Source organism: Musca domestica, unplaced genomic scaffold (assembly GCF_030504385.1).
Source record: "Musca domestica strain aabys unplaced genomic scaffold, Musca_domestica.polishedcontigs.V.1.1 20, whole genome shotgun sequence".
Lineage (NCBI taxonomy): Eukaryota > Metazoa > Arthropoda > Insecta > Diptera > Muscidae > Musca > Musca domestica.
The window spans coordinates 5,196,277-5,218,429 of NW_026712250.1; the positions used below are offsets into that span (position 1 = coordinate 5,196,277).

The 22,153-nt window shown below is 34.7% G+C and overlaps 1 protein-coding gene and 1 long non-coding RNA gene across 2 annotated transcripts in view; one reads left to right on the forward strand and one right to left on the reverse strand.

The window, feature by feature from the left end:
• Window positions 1-20,460, reverse strand: part of LOC101900483 (nuclear pore complex protein Nup88) — a 95,641-nt gene extending 75,181 nt beyond the window's left edge. Inside the window, exon 1 of the mRNA XM_005180326.4 lies at window positions 20,088-20,460. Coding sequence (XP_005180383.3) covers window positions 20,088-20,297 — 210 coding nt within the window. The 5' untranslated portion in view covers window positions 20,298-20,460. The remainder of the gene's footprint in view (window positions 1-20,087) is intronic.
• Window positions 15,946-16,861, forward strand: LOC131802310 (uncharacterized). Its single transcript, XR_009342144.1, has 3 exons — window positions 15,946-16,128; window positions 16,197-16,442; window positions 16,499-16,861. It is a non-coding gene; the product is annotated as an uncharacterized LOC131802310 (long non-coding RNA).
• Window positions 20,461-22,153: the final 1,693 nt, after the last annotated feature.

The window sequence follows — 22,153 nt, forward strand, 5'->3', positions numbered from 1 at the left end:
TAGAAAAAAATTCACAGGACCACAGGTCCCAATTTTTTTCAATAGAAAAAAATTCACAGGACCACAGGTCCCAATTTTTTTCAATAGAAAAAAATTCAGCGGGACCACAGGTCCCAATTTTTTTCTATAGAAAAAAATTCAGCGGGACCACAGGTCCCAATTTTTTTCTATAGAAAAAAATTCAGCAGGACCACAGGTCCCAATTTTTTTTCTATAGAAAAAAATTCGCAGGACCACAGGTCCCAATTTTTTTCAATAGAAAAAAATTCACAGGACCACAGGTCCCAATTTTTTTCAATAGAAAAAAATTCACAGGACCACAGGTCCCAATTTTTTTCAATAGAAAAAAATTCACAGGACCACAGGTCCCAATTTTTTCAAATAGAAAAAAATTCACAGGACCACAGGTCCTAATTTTTTCCAATAGAAAAAAATTCACAGGACCACAGGTCCCAATTTTTTCCAATAGAAAAAAATTCACACGACCTCAGGTCCCATTTTTTTCCATAGAAAAAAATTCGGAGGACCTAAGGTCACATTTTTTTCTATAGAAAAAATTCACAGGACCTCAGGTCACATTTTTTTTCTATAGAAAAAAATTCACAGGTCCACAGGTCCCAGGGACTGATTTTTTATATTCGATAAGACTAGTTTTTCCTATGGAAATATATAAAAAATTGTTAGTTTTTCGAAATTGTCGCCATTCATGCAAAATAGAACTTTAATTTAATTATCCTCGATTTCGAAGTGATAACGAGACAAGGAGAAAGAAAGGTTCCCTAATGAGTTATAAAGTTACTTTTGAAAAGTAATACTGAAAAAAAGATGGCCAGAGAGTGAAACTTGTACGCATTTTTTATGGCTGGAGCGGGTGACATGTGGAAACCCAATAACGCCACCAAACTGTTGTCATTCCAAACAACAGTTATTTGAGTTGTTATTGTAAATTCTCCCCTCCTCCTCCTAGTCCTTCCTTTCAATAATACAAAATTAAATTATTTAATTACACTTTGGTGAGAAAGTTAAGAGCCTGCCAAACGCAACTGGAACAAACGAACGAACGAACAGACCACTCCAAAGGCGATTTTTATCTGTTTACACATCAGCAGCAGCAACAACAAATATACCACTGTCATAATGACACTAAAAACGCAATGTTAAAAGCAAAATTGAAGAAAGTATTTGTTGCTGTTGTTGTTTCTTTTTTTTCGACCAGTTAGTTGCTGTTAAACTAATTAGCCAAAGGATTCCATAGTTGGATGGCAATTTTGTTTGGTTTTCTCCAAACAGCAGCAAAAAAACGCTCAATTTAGGGTGTGCGAAAATCGTTAAAAGGCGTCAACAAAGTTTAACAAATACCCAGGACTCCACACTTTAAAATTACCAAATTAGGAAGCACACATACTCACACACACACACAAACGCATGGAGTGGTGTCCTTTGTAGTAATGCAGGGCATTATAAAAAATTATCATATGATTTGTATGAAAGTACACTCGAGAAAAAATATCAGTTCAAAGTCCTGGGGTCCTGTGAATTTTTTTCTATAGCCAAAAAATTGGAACAGTGGTCCTGTGAATTTATTTCTATAGCCAAAAAATGGACCAGTGGTCCTGTGAATTTTTTTCTATAGAAAAAAAAAAATAGGACCTAAGGTCCTGTGAATTTTTTTCTATAGAAAAAAATGGAACCTGAGGTCCTGCGAAATTTTTTCTATAGAAAAAAATGGAACCAGGTCCTGCGAATTTTTTTCTATAGAAAAAAATGGAACCTACGGTGCTGCGAATTTTTTTCTTTAGAAAAAAATCGAACCTGGGGTCCTGCGAATTTTTTTCTTTAGAAAAAAATCGAACCTGGGGTCTTGCGAATTTTTTTTCCATAGAAAAAAATCGAAACTATGATTCTGCGAATTTTTTTCTATAAAAAAAATGGGACCTGAGGTCCTGTGAATTCTTTTCTATAGAAAAAAATGGGACCTAGGGTCCTGTGATTTTTTTTCTATAGAAAAAAATGGGACCTAGGGTCCTGTGATTTTTTTTCTATAGAAAAAAATGGGACCTAGGGTCCTGTGATTTTTTTTTCTATAGAAAAAAATGGGACCTAGGGTCCTGTGATTTTTTTTCTATAGAAAAAAATGGGACCTAGGGTCCTGTGATTTTTTTTCTATAGAAAAAAATGGGACCTAGGGTCCTGTGATTTTTTTTCTATAGAAAAAAATGGGACGTAGGGTCCTGTGATTTCTTTTCTATAGAAAAAAATGGGACGTAGGGTCCTCTGAATTTTTTTCTATAGAAAAAAAATGGGACGTAGGGTCCTGTGAATTTTTTTCTATAGAAAAAAATGGGACGTAGGGTCCTGTGAATTTTTTTCTAAAGAAAAAAATGGGACCTAGTGTCCTGTGAATTTTTTTCTATAGAAAAAAATGGGACCTAGGGTCCTGTGAATTTTTTTCTATAGAAAAAAATTGGGACCAGGGGTCCTGTGAATTTTTTTCTATAGAAAAAAATTGGGACCAGGGGTCCTGTGAATTTTTTTCTATAGAAAAAAATAGTCCCTGGGGTCCTGTGAATTTTTTTTTCTATAGAAAAAAATTGGGACCGGGGTCCTGTGAATTTTTTTCTATAGAAAAAAATTGGGACCGGGGTCCTGTGAATTTTTTTCTATAGAAAAAAATTGGGACCAGGGGTCCTGTGAATTTTTTTCTATAGAAAAAAATTGGGACCAGGGGTCCTGTGAATTTTTTTCTATAGAAAAAATTGGGACCAGGGGTCCTGTGAATTTTTTTCTATAGAAAAAAATTGGGACCAGGGGTCCTGTGAATTTTTTTCTATAGAAAAAAATTGGGACCAGGGGTCTTGTGAATTTTTTTCTATAGAAAAAAATTGGGACCAGGGGTCCTGTGAATTTTTTTCTATAGAAAAAAATTGGGACCAGGGGTCCTGTGAATTTTTTTCTATAGAAAAAATTGGGACCAGGGGTCCTGTGAATTTTTTTCTATAGAAAAAATTGGGACCAGGGGTCCTGTGAATTTTTTTCTATAGAAAAAATTGGGACCAGGGGTCCTGTGAATTTTTTTCTATAGAAAAAATTGGGACCAGGGGTCCTGTGAATTTTTTTCTATAGAAAAAAATTGGGACCAGGGGTCCTGTGAATTTTTTTCTATAGAAAAAAATTGGGACCAGGGGTCCTGTGAATTTTTTTCTATAGAAAAAAATTGGGACCAGGGGTCCTGTGAATTTTTTTCTATAGAAAAAAATTGGGACCAGGGGTCCTGTGAATTTTTTTCTATAGAAAAAAATTGGGACCAGGGGTCCTGTGAATTTTTTTCTATAGAAAAAAATTGGGACCAGGGGTCCTGTGAATTTTTTTCTATAGAAAAAAATTGGGACCAGGGGTCCTGTGAATTTTTTTCTATAGAAAAAAATTGGGGCCAGGGGTCCTGTGAATTTTTTTCTATAGAAAAAAATTGGGGCCAGGGGTCCTGTGAATTTTTTTCTATAGAAAAAAATTGGGGCCAGGGGTCCTGTGAATTTTTTTCTATAGAAAAAAATTGGGACCAGGGGTCCTGTGAATTTTTTTCTATAGAAAAAATTGGGACCAGGGGTCCTGTGAATTTTTTTCTATAGAAAAAAATTGGGACCAGGGGTCCTGTGAATTTTTTTCTATAGAAAAAATTGGGACCAGGGGTCCTGTGAATTTTTTTCTATAGAAAAAAATTGGGACCAGGGGTCCTGTGAATTTTTTTCTATAGAAAAAAATTGGGACCAGGGGTCCTGTGAATTTTTTTCTATAGAAAAAAATTGGGACCAGGGGTCCTGTGAATTTTTTTCTATAGAAAAAAATTGGGACCAGGGGTCCTGTGAATTTTTTTCTATAGAAAAAAATTGGGACCAGGGGTCCTGTGAATTTTTTTCTATAGAAAAAAATTGGGACCAGGGGTCCTGTGAATTTTTTTCTATAGAAAAAAATTGGGACCAGGGGTCCTGTGAATTTTTTTCTATAGAAAAAAATTGGGACCAGGGGTCCTGTGAATTTTTTTCTATAGAAAAAAATTGGGACCAGGGGTCCTGTGAATTTTTTTCTATAGAAAAAAATTGGGACCAGGGTCCTGTGAATTTTTTCTATAGAAAAAAATTGGGACCAGGGGTCCTGTGAATTTTTTTCTATAGAAAAAAATTGGGGCCAGGGGTCCTGTGAATTTTTTTCTATAGAAAAAAATTGGGGCCAGGGGTCCTGTGAATTTTTTTCTATAGAAAAAAATTGGGACCAGGGGTCCTGTGAATTTTTTTCTATAGAAAAAAATTGGGACCAGGGGTCCTGTGAATTTTTTTCTATAGAAAAAAATTGGGACCAGGGGTCCTGTGAATTTTTTTCTATAGAAAAAAATTGGGACCAGGGGTCCTGTGAATTTTTTTCTATAGAAAAAAATTGGGACCAGGGGTCCTGTGAATTTTTTTCTATAGAAAAAAATTGGGACCAGGGGTCCTGTGAATTTTTTTCTATAGAAAAAAATTGGGACCAGGGGTCCTGTGAATTTTTTTCTATAGAAAAAAATTGGGACCAGGGGTCCTGTGAATTTTTTTCTATAGAAAAAAATTGGGACCAGGGGTCCTGTGAATTTTTTTCTATAGAAAAAAATTGGGACCAGGGGACCTGTGAATTTTTTTCTATAGAAAAAATTGGGACCAGGGGTCCTGTGAATTTTTTTCTATAGAAAAAATTGGGACCAGGGGTCCTGTGAATTTTTTTCTATAGAAAAAAATTGGGACCAGGGGTCCTGTGAATTTTTTTCTATAGAAAAAAATGGGACCTGAGGTCCTGTGAATTTTTTTTTTATAGAAAAAAATGGGACCTGAGGTCCTGTGAATTTTTTTTAGAGAAAAAAATGGAACCTACGGTCCTGTGAATTTTTTTCTATAGAAAAAAATGGAACCTACGGTCCTGTGAATTTTTTTCTATAGAAAAAAATGGAACCTACGGTCCTGTGAATTTTTTTCTATAGAAAAAATGGAACCTACGGTCCTGTGAATTTTTTTCTATAGAAAAAAATGGAACCTACGGTCCTGTGAATTTTTTTCTATAGAAAAAAATGGAACCTACGGTCCTGTGAATTTTTTTCTATAGAAAAAAATGGAACCTACGGTCCTGTGAATTTTTTTCTATAGAAAAAAATGGAACCTAGGGTACTGTGAATTTTTTTCTATAGAAAAAAATGGAACCTAGGGTCCTGTGAATTTTTTTCTATAGAAAAAATGGGACCGAGGGTCCTGTGAATTTTTTTCTATAGAAAAAAATGGGACCGAGGGTCCTGTGAATTTTTTTCTATAGAAAAAAATGGGACCGAGGGTCCTGTGAATTTTTTTCTATAGAAAAAAATGGGACCGAGGGTCCTGTGAATTTTTTTCTATAGAAAAAAATGGGACCGAGGGTCCTGTGAATTTTTTTCTATAGAAAAAAATGGGACCGAGGGTCCTGTGAATTTTTTTCTATAGAAAAAAATGGGACCGAGGGTCCTGTGAATTTTTTTCTATAGAAAAAAATGGGACCGAGGGTCCTGTGAATTTTTTTCTATAGAAAAAAATGGGACCGAGGGTCCTGTTTCTTAAAGAAAAAATGGGACCTGGGGTTCTGCGAATTTTGTTCTGTTGGAAAAATGTATTGCGATATTTTTTTAATTTTTCGAGTGTATGTCCTGTAACAAATATATGTAAGTGTTGGAAGCAACAGCAGGACGAAGTAGTAAATGAAAAGCTAATTAAATGGAAATTAATGAATAAATGTTCAAATGTACCGGAGGTTGTTGGTTTTGTTGTTGTTGGTGTTTTTTTACTATTTGTCAAACATGCAAATGCAGGCAGCAAAAGGTGTGGTCCCTCCGAGTGATGGACAAATGGCGTCCGCAAAACGGATAAATTGACAAAAATGTACTTTGGGACAGGGAGAGATCCAAGTAATGGCCATCAAATGTGTGTCAGTCGTTATAAATTGAAGGATATTACATGAAAAATTAAACCATTAAATTTTAGAAGGAATCTAATGTAAATGGCGACCTCGCGGTTCTGCCCCAACCCCACCCTCCCTTAAGTAAATAAATGTAGTACTAAAACTAACAATGAAGTGGCGATTGTATCTACTTATTATTACATTATGCTCTCATGTTAACAGAACATTAAAATAATAGGGGGAAAACCCCCCTGCCTCCCACCCCTTTTCGCAAGCCATAAACCACAAAAATGTCCAAAAACATGTAAAGTTTCGAATTTGAAATTGAATTCAACACGAAATGCCATGGAATGCAGAAGAAAGCAATTTAAAATAATGTTTGTTTGTCATTTTGAACACTAATTAAATCAACATGAAAACGACAGTCGACCGAATTTGCTGTGGTAGGCCGAAACGAGTCATCAGCGCATTTGCATACCACGCCAACAATTGGTTAATTAAATAGCTACTCAAATTCCGGGAATAACTTGTGACACATTTCAATAAACATTTCATAAAAAAATCTCCAATTCCATTTAACAGAAATGTCACACCTATTGTTTTTTTTTCATATTCCTAAAAGAATGATAAAACATTTTTATGATTTTGTTGAAAGAATTGTGTTTTTGGAATGATTTAAACCTGAAGTAATCATAAAATCCACAAAGAAATCAAGAGAAACCCCAAAATAAATAATAATCAAATAATAAAAACAAAGCATACTTTTAGGCATACATTTTTTCTAAAATGTTCCAAAAAAAAGTCGAAAATATATTTTAATAGATAGTAAATCTGTCTTAAGGTTCTGCGAAAAAATTTGGTTAGTTAGTCATCACTACCTGGGATCCTGTGATTTTTTTTTTCTAAAGACAAAAATAGTTCCTGGGGTCCTGCAAAGTTTTTCTATAGAAAATAGTCCCTGGATTTTTGTGAACTTTTTTTCTATAGAAAAAAATCGAACCTGGTTTATTCTCTGGAAAAAAATGGGACCTGAGGTCCTGTGAATTTTTTTCTATAGAAAAAAAGTAGTCCCTGGGGTCCTGCGAATTTTTTTCTATAGAAAAAAAGTAGTCCCTGGGGTCCTGCGAATTTTTTTCTATAGAAAAAAAGTAATCCCTGGGGTCCTGCGAATTTTTTTCTATAGAAAAAAAGTAGTCCCTGGGGTCCTGCGAATTTTTTTCTATAGAAAAAAAGTAGTCCCTGGGGTCCTGCGAATTTTTTTCTATAGAAAAAAAGTAGTCCCTGGGGTCCTGCGAATTTTTTTCTATAGAAAAAAAGTAGTCCCTGGGGTCCTGCGAATTTTTTTCTATAGAAAAAAGTAGTCCCTGGGGTCCTGCGAATTTTTTTCTATAGAAAAAAGTAGTCCCTGGGGTCCTGCGAATTTTTTTCTATAGAAAAAAGTAGTCCCTGGGGTCCTGCGAATTTTTTTCTATAGAAAAAAGTAGTCCCTGGGGTCCTGCGAATTTTTTTCTATAGAAAAAAGTAGTCCCTGGGGTCCTGCGAATTTTTTTCTATAGAAAAAAGTAGTCCCTGGGGTCCTGCGAATTTTTTTCTATAGACAAAAATAGTCCCTGTGGTCCTGTGAATTTTTTTCTATAGACAAAAATAGTCCCTGTGGTCCTGTGAATTTTTTTCTATAGACAAAAATAGTCCCTGTGGTCCTGTGAATTTTTTTCTATAGACAAAAATAGTCCCTGTGGTCCTGTGAATTTTTTTCTATAGACAAAAATAGTCCCTGTGGTCCTGTGAATTTTTTTTTATAGACAAAAATAGTCCCTGGGGTCCTGTGAATTTTTTTCTGTAGAAAAAAATAGTCCCTGGGGTCCTGTGAATTTTTTTCTGTAGAAAAAAATAGTCCCTGGGGTCCTGTGAATTTTTTTCTATAGAAAAAAATAGTCCCTGGGTCCTGTGAATTTTTTTCTATAGAAAAAAATAGTCCCTGGGGTCCTGTGAATTTTTTTCTATAGAAAAAAATGGAACCTGTGGTCCTGTGAATTTTTTTCTATAGAAAAAAATGGAACCTGTGGTCCTGTGAATTTTTTTCTATAGAAAAAAATGGAACCTGTGGTCCTGTGAATTTTTTTCTATAGAAAAAAATGGAACCTGTGGTCCTGTGAATTTTTTTCTATAGAAAAAAAATTGGGACCTGGGGTCCTGTGAATTTTTCTCTATAGAAAAAAAATTGGGAACTGAATTTTTCTCTATAGAAAAAAAATTGGGAACTGAATTTTTTTCTATAGAAAAAAATTGGGACTTGGGGTCCTGTGAATTTTTTTCTATAGAAAAAAATTGGGACTTGGGGTCTTGTGAATTTTTTTCTATAGAAAAAAATTGGGACTTGGGATCCTGTGAATTTTTTTCTATAGAAAAAAATTGAGACTTGGGGTCCTGTGAATTTTTTTCTATAGAAAAAAATTGGGACTTGGGGTCCTGTGAATTTTTTTCTATAGAAAAAAATTGGGACTTGGGGTCCTGTGAATTTTTTTCTATAGAAAAAAATTGGGACTTGGGGTCCTGTGAATTTTTTTCTATAGAAAAAAATTGGGACTTGGGGTCCTGTGAATTTTTTTCTATAGAAAAAAATTGGGACTTGGGGTCCTGTGAATTTTTTTCTATAGAAAAAAATTGGGACTTGGGGTCCTGTGAAAAACATCGAACCTGGCGCCTGTGAATTTTTTTGTGAGTTTTTTTTTTTCTATAGAAAAAAATCGAACCTGTGGTTCTGTGAATTGTGTCCTGTTGTCCTTTTTCCAATCATTTTCTATTCTGTTTTTGTTTTTGAATTGACGTTGAATTATTTGAAAAATTAACAAAATAAAATGAGGAAACAAATGAAAGGCAACAAAATTAAATTAACGACTGAAAATTAAATGAGCTTTGAAAATGGCGCCAAGTGACTGGCTGGAGAAGAAAAACATGCGAAAAAATAGCTCTTCTTGGTATGCTGACTTATTTTCTTCTCAACATTATTGTTAGATTCTTGGTTAGTTCCTTTTTTTTCGCCATTTTGCGTAAGAAAAACGTGACTTCATTTATTGTCCTTTTACGGGGAATAATGATGGTAAAGCCACTTCCTCCATTCGTTTTGTTTTTTTTTTTCTTCTCTTTTCGAAATGCCTGCAAACGAATGATTCCTAATTGAAAACTATTAAATTTAGCGCGTTTTTTCTTGCCTCCCCATTCTCTTTTGCCACGGCTCATCATTGTCACATTATTGTTTTTTTTTTTTTCTTCTTCCTGGTCTTCATCACTTTGCTTTTGTGAAATTTTTACACTTTTTTTCGTAGCGAGAAGCTGCCTGTCGTTCCAACATAACCATACCCATTGAAATTGTCCAATTTTTCTATGTTTTTTTCCTTCCTTCTGTTCTGGTCCTTCCCAGTTGGCTTTTGCTATTCTTCTCCTTGATTCAGTTTGCACTAAATTTCATTTCGAATGACATTCGCTCCATCACGCGTCAAATGCACACCGAAGGAGACGTTGACAATATCTAGAGGAAATAGTGGCAGCAGCATCAGCCCAACAAACAGGACACTTCGAAAAAAAGGACATTTTCATTCATTCGCGTGAATATTTAATTAGATGCAATTATTTATGGTATTAAATAGATGAGGCGGCAGTTAATGTTGGTGTCGGTGTGAGTGAGCGAGCGCATGAATGCTGTGCTGGAAAGGGTGTGGGTTGGGAAAAAATGCGCCTGTTGGCCTGCTGCTGCTGATGATGACTCGCTTCAATGGGGATTTTGTGTTACTTTCCTTGTTCTTTTTTTTTTTCGATGCAAAAGGACAGTTTTTTCATGTGAAATTCAAAAGATCTATTTTTTTCTAATGCCTTTGATGCGTTCGTCAACAGAAAAAGGAAATCAATTTTCTTTTTCTCGTTTTTTTTCCAAAGAAAAAAAAAACACAAACAGGCAATCGTTTGGTTCCGCTTTGGTCAGCTAAAATGAAAAAGGACTATTTTATTTAATGTGGTGTAATTTATATATTTCCTAAGGACTCTTTTTTAATCTATTAAAGGCAATGAATTTATTTCCTTTAATTGATTGGAGGACATTTATTTTCTCTTCCCTTTCTGTAGACATTATGACGAAGAAAAACAAAAAGGAAGCATAAAATAATTTGTAGATTTATTTTTACAGAAAAAAGGTTGGATGTCTTCACAGGACCTCAGGTCCCAATTTTTTTCTATAGAAAAAAATTCGCAGGACCCTAGGTCTCATTTTTTTCTATAGAAAAAAATTCGCAGGACCCTAGGTCTCATTTTTTTCTATAGAAAAAAATTCGCAGGACCCTAGGTCTCATTTTTTTCTATAGAAAAAATTCGCAGGACCCTAGGTCTCATTTTTTTCTATAGAAAAAAATTCGCAGGACCCTAGGTCTCATTTTTTTCTATAGAAAAAAATTCGCAGGACCCTAGGTCTCATTTTTTTCTATAGAAAAAATTCGCAGGACCCTAGGTCTCATTTTTTTCTATAGAAAAAAATTCGCAGGACCCTAGGTCTCATTTTTTTCTATAGAAAAAAATTCGCAGGACCTTAGGTCTCATTTTTTTCTATAGAAAAAATTTCGCAGGACCCTAGGTCTCATTTTTTTCTATAGAAAAAAATTCGCAGGACCCTAGGTCTCATTTTTTTCTATAGAAAAAATTTCGCAGGACCCTAGGTCTCATTTTTTTCTATAGAAAAAATTTCGCAGGACCCTAGGTCTCATTTTTTTCTATAGAAAAAAATTCGCAGGACCCTAGGTCTCATTTTTTTCTATAGAAAAAAATTCGCAGGACCCTAGGTCTCATTTTTTTCTATAGAAAAAAATTCGCAGGACCCTAGGTCTCATTTTTTTCAATAGAAAAAAATTCGCAGGACCCTAGGTCTCATTTTTTTCAATAGAAAAAAATTCGCAGGAACCTAGGTCTCATTTTTTTCAATAGAAAAAAATTCGCAGGACCTCAGGTCCCAATTTTTTTCCATAGAAAAAAATTCGTAGGACCTCAGGTCCCAATTTTTTTCCATAGAAAAAAATTCGTAGGACCTCAGGTCCCAATTTTTTTCCATAGAAAAAAATTCGCAGGACCTCAGGTCCCAATTTTTTTCCATAGAAAAAAATTCGCAGGACCTCAGGTCCCAATTTTTTTCCATAGAAAAAAATTCGCAGGACCTCAGGTCCCAATTTTTTTCCATAGAAAAAAATTCGCAGGACCTCAGGTCCCAATTTTTTTCCATAGAAAAAAATTCGCAGGACCTCAGGTCCCAATTTTTTTCCATAGAAAAAAATTCGCAGGAACTCAGGTCCCAATTTTTTTCCATAGAAAAAAATTCGCAGGACCTCAGGTCCCAATTTTTTTCCATAGAAAAAAATTCGCAGGACCTCAGGTCCCAATTTTTTTCCATAGAAAAAAATTCGCAGGACCTCAGGTCCCAATTTTTTTCCATAGAAAAAAATTCGCAGGACCTCAGGTCCCAATTTTTTTCCATAGAAAAAAATTCGCAGGACCTCAGGTCCCAATTTTTTTCCATAGAAAAAAATTCGCAGGACCTCAGGTCCCAATTTTTTCTATAGAAAAAAATTCGCAGGACCTCAGGTCCCAATTTTTTTCTATAGAAAAAAATTCGCAGGACCTCAGGTCCCAATTTTTTTCTATAGAAAAAAATTCGCAGGACCTCAGGTCCCAATTTTTTTCTATAGAAAAAAATTCACAGGACCACAGGTCCCAATTTTTTTCTATAGAAAAAAATTCGCTGGACCTCAGGTCCCATTTTTTTCTATAGAAAAAAATTCGCTGGACCTCAGGTCCCATTTTTTTCTATAGAAAAAAATTCACAGGACCACAGGTCCCATTTTTTTCTATAGAAAAAAATTCACAGGACCACAGGTCCCATTTTTTTCTATAGAAAAAAATTCACAGGACCACAGGTCCCATTTTTTTCTATAGAAAAAAATTCACAGGACCACAGGTCCCATTTTTTTCTATAGAAAAAAATTCACAGGACCACAGGTCCCATTTTTTCTATAGAAAAAATTCACAGGACCACAGGTCCCATTTTTTTCTATAGAAAAAAATTCACAGGACCACAGGTCCCATTTTTTTCTATAGAAAAAAATTCACAGGACCACAGGTCCCATTTTTTTCTATAGAAAAAAATTCACAGGACCACAGGTCCCATTTTTTTCTATAGAAAAAAATTCACAGGACCACAGGTCCCATTTTTTTCTATAGAAAAAAATTCACAGGACCACAGGTCCCATTTTTTTCTATAGAAAAAAATTCACAGGACCACAGGTCCCATTTTTTTCTATAGAAAAAAATTCACAGGACCACAGGTCCCAATTTTTTTCTATAGAAAAAAATTCACAGGACCACAGGTCCCAATTTTTTTCTATAGAAAAAAATTCACAGGACCACAGGTCCCAATTTTTTTCTATAGAAAAAAATTCACAGGACCACAGGTCCCAATTTTTTTCTATAGAAAAAAATTCACAGGACCACAGGTCCCAATTTTTTTCTATAGAAAAAAATTCACAGGACCACAGGTCCCAATTTTTTTCTATAGAAAAAAATTCACAGGACCACAGGTCCCAATTTTTTCTATAGAAAAAAATTCACAGGACCACAGGTCCCAACTTTTTTCTATAGAAAAAAATTCACAGGACCACAGGTCCCAACTTTTTTCTATAGAAAAAAATTCACAGGACCACAGGTCCCAATTTTTTTCTATAGAAAAAAATTCACAGGACCACAGGTCCCAATTTTTTTCTATAGAAAAAAATTCACAGGACCACAGGTCCCAATTTTTTTCTATAGAAAAAAATTCACAGGACCACAGGTCCCAATTTTTTTCTATAGAAAAAAATTCACAGGACCACAGGTCCCAATTTTTTCTATAGAAAAAAATTCACAGGACCACAGGTCCCAATTTTTTCTATAGAAAAAAATTCACAGGACCACAGGTCCCAATTTTTTTCTATAGAAAAAAATTCACAGGACCACAGGTCCCAATTTTTTTCTATAGAAAAAATTCACAGGACCACAGGTCCCAATTTTTTCTATAGAAAAAATTCACAGGACCACAGGTCCCAATTTTTTTCTATAGAAAAAAATTCACAGGACCACAGGTCCCAATTTTTTTCTATAGAAAAAAAATTCACAGGACCACAGGTCCCAATTTTTTTCTATAGAAAAAAATTCACAGGACCACAGGTCCCAATTTTTTTCTATAGAAAAAAAATTCACAGGACCACAGGTCCCAATTTTTTTCTATAGAAAAAAATTCACAGGACCACAGGTCCCAATTTTTTTCTATAGAAAAAAATTCACAGGACCACAGGTCCCAATTTTTTTCTATAGAAAAAAATTCACAGGACCACAGGTCCCAATTTTTTTCTATAGAAAAAATTCACAGGACCACAGTTCCCAATTTTTTTCTATAGAAAAAAATCACAGGACCACAGGTCCCAATTTTTTTCTATAGAAAAAAATTCACAGGACCACAGGTCCCAATTTTTTTCTATAGAAAAAAATTCACAGGACCACAGGTCCCAATTTTTTTCTATAGAAAAAAATTCACAGGACCACAGGTCCCAATTTTTTCTATAGAAAAAAATTCACAGGACCACAGGTCCCAATTTTTTTCTATAGAAAAAAATTCACAGGACCACAGGTCCCAATTTTTTTCTATAGAAAAAAATTCACAGGACCACAGGACCCAATTTTTTTCTATAGAAAAAAATTCACAGGACCACAGGACCCAATTTTTTTCTATAGAAAAAAATTCACAGGACCACAGGACCCAATTTTTTTCTATAGAAAAAAATTCACAGGACCACAGGTCCCAATTTTTTTCTATAGAAAAAAATTCACAGGACCACAGGTCCCAATTTTTTTCTATAGAAAAAAATTCACAGGACCACAGGTCCCAATTTTTTTCTATAGAAAAAAATTCACAGGACCACAGGTCCCAATTTTTTTCTATAGAAAAAAATTCACAGGACCACAGGTCCCAATTTTTTTCTATAGAAAAAAATTCACAGGACCACAGGTCCCAATTTTTTTCTATAGAAAAAAATTCACAGGACCACAGGTCCCAATTTTTTCTATAGAAAAAAATTCACAGGACCACAGGTCCCAATTTTTTTCTATAGAAAAAAATTCACAGGACCACAGGTCCCAATTTTTTTCTATAGAAAAAATTCACAGGACCACAGGTCCCAATTTTTTTCTATAGAAAAAAATTCACAGGACCACAGGTCCCAATTTTTTTCTATAGAAAAAATTCACAGGACCACAGGTCCCAATTTTTTTCTATAGAAAAAATTCACAGGACCACAGGTCCCAATTTTTTTTCTATAGAAAAAAATTCACAGGACCACAGGTCCCAATTTTTTTCTATAGAAAAAAATTCACAGGACCACAGGTCCCAATTTTTTTCTATAGAAAAAAATTCACAGGACCACAGGTCCCAATTTTTTTCTATAGAAAAAAATTCACAGGACCACAGGTCCCAATTTTTTTCTATAGAAAAAAATTCACAGGACCACAGGTCCCAATTTTTTTCTATAGAAAAAATTCACAGGACCACAGGTCCCAATTTTTTTCTATAGAAAAAAATTCACAGGACCACAGGTCCCAATTTTTTTCTATAGAAAAAAATTCACAGGACCACAGGTCCCAATTTTTTTCTATAGAAAAAAATTCGCCGGACCTCAGGTCCCAATTTTTTTCTATAGAAAAAAATTCGCCGGACCTCAGGTCCCATTTTTTTCTATAGAAAAAAATTCGACGGACCTCAGGTCCCATTTTTTTCTATAGAAAAAAATTCGACGGACCTCAGGTCCCATTTTTTTCTATAGAAAAAAATTCGCCGGACCTCATGTCCCCATTTTTTTCTATAAAAAAATCGCAGGACCCCAGGTCCAACTTTTTTCTATAGAAAAAAAATTCGCCAGACCTCAGGTCCCAATTTTTTTCTATAGAAAAAAATTCGCAGGACCTCACAGGTCCCAATTTTTTCCAATAGAAAAAAATTCGCAGGACCTCACAGGTCCCAATTTTTTCCAATAGAAAAAAATTCGCAGGACCTCACAGGTCCCAATTTTTTCCAATAGAAAAAAATTCACAGGACCACAGGTCCCAATTTTTTCCAATAGAAAAAAAATTCACAGGACCACAGGTCCCAATTTTTTCCAATAGAAAAAAATTCGCAGGACCTCGGGTCATATTTTTTTCTATAGAAAAAAATTCGCAGGACCTCGGGTCATATTTTTTTCTATAGAAAAAAATTCGCAGGACCTCGGGTCATATTTTTTTCTATAGAAAAAAATTCGCATGACCCCAGGTCCCAATTTTTTTCTATAGAAAAAAATTCGCAGGACCCCAGGTCCCAATTTTTTTCTATTGAAAAAAAAAAGTCGAAAGACCTAAGGTCCAATTTTTTCTATTGAAAAAGAAGTTGACCTCAGGGCTGATGTTTTTATAGAAGAAAAAATTCGCAGGTTATGCTTTTCTATTGAAAAAAAAGATATATATTTCGGAGGTCTCAGGGCTAAACTATATTAATTTTTTCCATAGAAAAAATATCTCCACAGAAAAATCTCCATTGGAATTTCCCCCCACTGTCAATGTGTTAATGACACAAATTCCTTACGAAATAGATAAAAAAATATATACATTCACGCTTATCTTTGTAAATTATAATTGATAGACAGACAATGGGACAGACGACCGACCCAATGATATAAATATTTTCTAAATCCAACAATAACAAAAGGTATCCAAATCAAAAGATAATGGCCCAACGAGTAAATCACCACGCAGTCATATCAAACAAAAGTACGTATCGTTGGTTGGTCATCGGTTAATTATAATAGAGTCATATGCGGGGGTTTTAGGGAAAAACATAGAATAATATACAAATAAGTTTCGCTCGTTCAGAGAGTGAGAGAAAAATCCATTTATTGATTTCAGAAATTGCAATTGCATTGTCGTTGCTGTTGCCGTTCGCAAATCACAATCATCATCATAAATGTGTTAACTTCTACTGTATGCAACCGCGTTGCCTTCTCCTCCGATTAGCGCTGCTGGCTAAAACGCCACACACATGTGATTCATATGAAAACAAATAACAACAAATACTCGAACCTCTTATCACCGGTAATGAGAACAGCAACAAAACACCTATTCACAAAATTGAAGTTAAATATTTCTTTTTTTTTTTGAAGTGTGGTGGGTGAGGAGTTGTGGGAGGTGGCAGGAAATCCATTTTCAAGTCAATGCGGGTATGGGTGGAAAAAAAAGGTATTCAGTCTTATTAGCTCATCGTTGTTGTCGCAGTTTCTTTTTTTTTGAAGACAAAAAAGTGTAAATAATTCAATTACTATTAGTAGTAGCTGCGCCGAGGCTCTGAGAGGAACACAAAGCTGATATAGTACAAAAGAACGCACAAGAAAAAATGGGAGGTTGCTGCAGTAAGTGTTTCACTGAGTTTTCGAAATTTGAATAATCGATTGCCCTCAATTTCCAGGTACTCGCAAATCAATTGATTTAGTTGATGTGCCACCGAACACCAAGAAGCGTGTCGTTGCTGATCGTGCCCCCTCCATGAATTCACAATTTGGCAAAAAGGATAACAACAATCTGAATGGGGTGACCAATACAGCCTTGGAAGAGGATTAGTTTATTTTTAATAATTTGTAGCCTAGCGTTAATTACGATTTTTTTTTGTTAAAGAATAACAAAAAAAAAAAAAAAAAAAAACAAAGCAATTGTTTTTGAAATTTTTGTTAAGTTTCCGTTATGTATCTTTTAATTGCTATAGACTCGGTATTTTTTTGATAAGACATTATCTGAATTAAAAATTAGGTTTTAAAAAAGAGGAAAAAAAAAGAAATAAAACTTTTTAAGAAGAAAAAAATGGTTATTTTTATGGTGGCAATTGGATTGAAGTCGTGGAAATATATATTCTAGGAAATTTGGTGCGCAAAACTGGCCTAATCTATAAAATATTTGAAAAAAATGGTGTCATAATCCAGGTGCCATTGGCAAACGCCATTTTTGCAAAGAGGATATTTTAATCGCTGCATGCTTCGAGTGTCAAATTACAATAAATCACTTGGAATATATGTCAAATGTTGTGTTTCAGTTACATGTGGACTCTACCTAGAAATCATATTGCAGCTGTGCCAAAAAGCAGTTCTATTTAGATACCCTTTTGATATTTAAAGCCGACGGAGAATTTCTATGCTATAGATGGCCCCATCTATTCTATAAAAGGAAATGTTAAGATTGAGGTCTTCTATTTATAGAAGCTTGGTAGATGTCTTCTATTGTATACGAGTGTTATAAGGAGGTCTTCTTTTTTTATAGAGTCCCTATGGTGGCCTTCCTACTTATAGAATTCCAATACGAAGGTCTTCTAATTTATGGAAACCTCTGAGGATGTATTTTTTTCATAGAAGGCCGTTACGCTGGTCTTATATTCTATAAGAGGCTCCTACAGTGAGTTTCTATATCATACGGAGGTCTTTATTTCTATACAAGTCCTTCAATTAAATCTTCTATTCCATGGGAGGCCCCTACAGTAACCTTCTATTCCATGAATGGACTTCTTATCTATAGAAGTCCAATACGGAAATCTTCTAATTTATGGAAACCCCTGAGGAGGTCTTTTTTCCATAAAAGGCCGCTACGCTGGTCTTATATTCTATAAGAGACCCCTACAGTGAGTTTCTATATCATAGCAAACACCCTACGGAAGGTCTTTAATTTTATAGAAGTTATTCTATTAGGTATTCTATTCTATGGGAGGCCCCTATAGTAGTCTTCTATTCCATGAATGGACCCTTGTTCTTCTATTCTCTAAAATATCCCTATGGAGGTGTTTTATGTTTTGACATCCGTTACGAAGGCGTTTACTTTTACAGAAGATCCCTACGGAGGTCTTCTATTGCATAGAAATCCCCTAAGGAGATCTTCCATTCCATTGACGACTTCTACGGAGATCTTCCATTCCCTAGAGAGTCCCCACGGAGGTCTTTTATTCCATAGAAGCCCATACGGAGCTCTTCTATGCAATAAAAGATTACTTTGGAGGTTTTCGATTCTATAGAAATCCCCTGTGAAGGTCTTCTATGAAATATGTTAAACTTATGGAGATTTTTTATTTTATAGAAGGCCCCTATGGAGGTTTTCGACTCTATAGAAGGCCCCTATGGAAGTCTTCTATGATATATACTAACCCTACGGAGGTTTTTTATTTAATAGAAGGCTTCTACGGAGCTCTTCTATTCCATAGAAAGCCCTTATGGTGCTCTTTTATTATATAGATGACTCTTATGGTGGTCTTCTTTTACATAGGAAGTATTCCCTACGAAGGTTTCCTATTCGGAAAAAGACTCTTGTGGAGTCGTTCTATTAAATAGAAAGCCTGTACCTACGGAGGTCTTCCATTCCATTGAAGACTTCTATGAAGATCTTCCTTTCCCTAGAAGACCCCTACGGAGGTCTTCTTCTCCATAGAAGCCCATACGGAGCTCTTCTATAAAATAAAAGATTACTACGGTGGATTTCGATTTTATAGAAGATCCCTATGGAGATCTTCTATGATATAAATTAACCTCATGGAGGTTTTTTATTTTATAAAAGACCCCTATGGAGGTCTTCTATGGTATATAAACCCTACGGAGGTTTTTTATTTAATAGAAGGCTTCTACGAAGCTCTTCTATATTAAAGAAAGCCCCTATGGAGCTCTACTGTCATATTTAAGCCTCTTACGGTGGTCTTCTTTTCCATAGAAGTTTCTTACGGTGGTCTTCTATTCTGTAGAAGGTCCCTACGAAGGTTTCCTATTCAGCTCCTGACTCCTGTGGAGTCGTTCTATTTAGCAGAAAGCCCCTACGAAAGTCTTATATTTTAAAGAAGGCCCCTACGAAGCTTTGCTATTTCATAGAAAAGCCCTAAGAAGCACTTAAATTCCATAGAAAGCCTCTACGGAGCTCTTCTATATCATAGAAAGCCCCCACGAAGTTCTTCTATTATATATAAGACCCCTACGATGGTATTCTTTTCTATACAACTCTCCTACGGTGGTCTTATATTCTGTAGAAGGTTCTTCCACTGCTTCCGTTCTTCAAAAGGCTCCTATGGAGTCGTTCTATTCAATAGAACGCCCCTACGAAAACCTTATATTCTAAAGAGTGTCCCTACGAAATTCTATAAAAGCCCCTACGGAGTTCTTATATTCTATAGGAAGCTCTTAAGGTGGTCTTCTTTTCCATAGAATTCTTCTACGGTGATCTTCTATTCTATATAAGGCCCTTTCTTGGTCTTCAATTCCATTAAAGCCTCCTCTGAAGTCGTTTTACTGCATAGAAGGCCCCCACGGAAGCTTTATTTTCCAAAGAAGTTCCCTACGGAGGTCTTGTATTCCATGCATGACCCTTCGCTAATCTTGTTTTCCGTAAAGCACCCCTGGGACTTCGTGTATTCTATGAAAGTTCTACAAAGATGCCTTCTATATTGTTTTATACACCTACGTTTAACTTCATTTGTTAACTTATTTATATCTTTTACTTTATGGAGGGCCCTTCCTTGGAATGCACCTTCCAATTCCATTTTTGCTTAAAATACACCTGTGACGTTTATCTTTTCAGTACAAGACTGTTATCGTAGTTTTCTTGTCCTCTTAAAGATTTATTATTTCTATGGTAGACTTCTATGGAAGTGTCTTACCCCACAGAAGACCCTAAGGTAGAATTTGTATCCCGTGGCAGTTATGCTTTATGATTTCCTATTCTATAGAGACAATTTGGGACAATTGGCAGCACGTTTTGCAACACCTTTGGCATTTTGTTTTCCCTTTTATATTAAATGCATTAAGATATAATCAAAGGCCTGCAGATAGCGGGTGCTTAACATTGGCTCTCATTCCCAAAAACAACTTGGTCACTTGGCCTCCCGTTATCTTACAATTTACATAAAAAAATCCTATTAGAAATAGCACCAAACTTGTTGCTTATTCTACTATACTTACCTTTCACACCCTCCAAAAATGCCACCACCTACCGCCCATTTCCAAACGATAACCACAGTGACAACAAAACCACCAACTTACCTGAAACTTAATTTGATCCAGGCCCATTGTCATGGCAGCCCGCCAGTTGAGAGCCAACAAACACGACTCTTTGGAGTCCCAACAAAATAGCACATCATCTTTACATTCCAATAGATTTTCCGTATGCAAACGCTTTTCCACCGCCAAAGATTCGCGAATCTTGGCAAACATTGTTGTTTTGTTCATTTGTAAACAGTCGGTGGAGGCCATGGCGCGACACTTTTTCTTTTATTTTACGAACTACGTATATGAGAGGGAACAGGGATTTGCAATTTTTAACGAATTTGTTATTAGTTTTAATTTTTTAGTTAATAAACAAAAATTTTGCCCGGCAACGTACAAAACAGAAACGTGCTCACGCCGAAATTAAAAACGTTCCAATCTAGTCAAATCAAAAAGACAAGACGATAAAACATGAACCCAAAACAAAATGAACGAGAACAGTGTTTATTTCCTCTGTGTTTACGAATGAGTGTAATGCATAATGCCGAAAAAATCACACAAAACAAAAAATATTTGCTCATAAACAGTTGTTTGATGGGGGAGCATAGGCAGAAAGAGAGAGAGAAAAAGAGTGACTAGCAGCGGATTTGTTGCCATTTTACAGTGAGTGTCAACAAGTCAAAGAAGCAGCAGCAAACAAATGAAAACCGTACATTTGGCGCGCAATGACAACCGGCTTCTCTTAAAGACAAGAAAAAATGATAAATAATTAAAATATAAAAGTAATAAAATATAAATTCGAATTATGTGGAATTAATTATTAGATTTTTTGTTTTTCTATATCATCAAATAGCCCGTTTCATTTATAAAATTTTATTGCTCGATAAGGGAGTTACATGGAGGAACTGTTTTTCTTTGAGGTGGTGTACTATTAACAGTGTGAAGAAGAGAGAGAAAGTTTGATGTATTTGCAGAGTGGTGAGTAACTACAGACACCAACAAACAAGTTGATTGTCACATAGACTGTTAACTTTCAAACCACATTTTGGCGAAAATAATTAACCAAAAATTATGAATTAAATTGAAAATAATAAAAATTGCTTTGTTACAGAACCTGCAAAATTCTATTGGTTTTTGCAATTTTTTCGATAAACTAAAGGGGAAATCGGTTATCGTAGTAAACGCTTTTACATTCTTGTAGTTCTGGAATAGACCAAATGTTGCTAAATAATAAGTAAGTATAAGTATTAGTAGTAAATAAAGTAAAAACGTTATTATTGGATTTTTATAGCCAAATCTCTTAATTAATTGCAATTTCAAAATTTTTATAAACTGAAACAAAACTAAACTGTGGCAAATATTACCAATAATAATCAAATGATACATAAATTCCTAATTTCATAAATAATAAAAAAATGAAATCAACTGGAAAATCAACATTTCCCAAATCCACTCAACTGAATATAAAACCTAATAATTGGTATTTTTATTCAACCAATGCGATTATTAAGGCTCGCTCAGAAAAACGTTTAGTCCTGGCTGACTTTGAGTCTATGGGTGTGTGTGTGAAAATTCCATTTTGGAATAAACCGTTTTTTTATTTAAAAATCCTTACAACAACAGTTTAAAATAATAATAAATGTGTTGTTGTTTTTTTCTCTTTGATTTTACGAATGATTATTGTTGACTTGAATTGCTATTTGTTTTATTTTTTTTTTCAGACCAATTTTTAAATGAACCCTTTTTTTGTGGTCATTTTCACATACACCCAGATGCTGATGAAGTTGTGAATGGAAAAAAAATATCATGAGTGTATATTCAGACATACAAATATATATGTGATATTTATTCTTTTATACAGTGAGAGAAATTTTTACTTTATTTTTTAAAACCACATTTTGAGGATTGAAAAAAAATTCAGTAAAACCACGCTATATGTATTTTTGAAAAAAATATATCTATTTAAAAACAATTAATTTTTTGAGTTTTTCTTCGGAAAAAAATATATAAATATATAAATCCACGTTCTGTGACTTTGCAAGGAAATATTTTTATAAAAATCCACGTTTTGTGGATTTCCAAAGAAATATTTTTTAAAAGGTCCAAATTTTGTGGATTTCGAA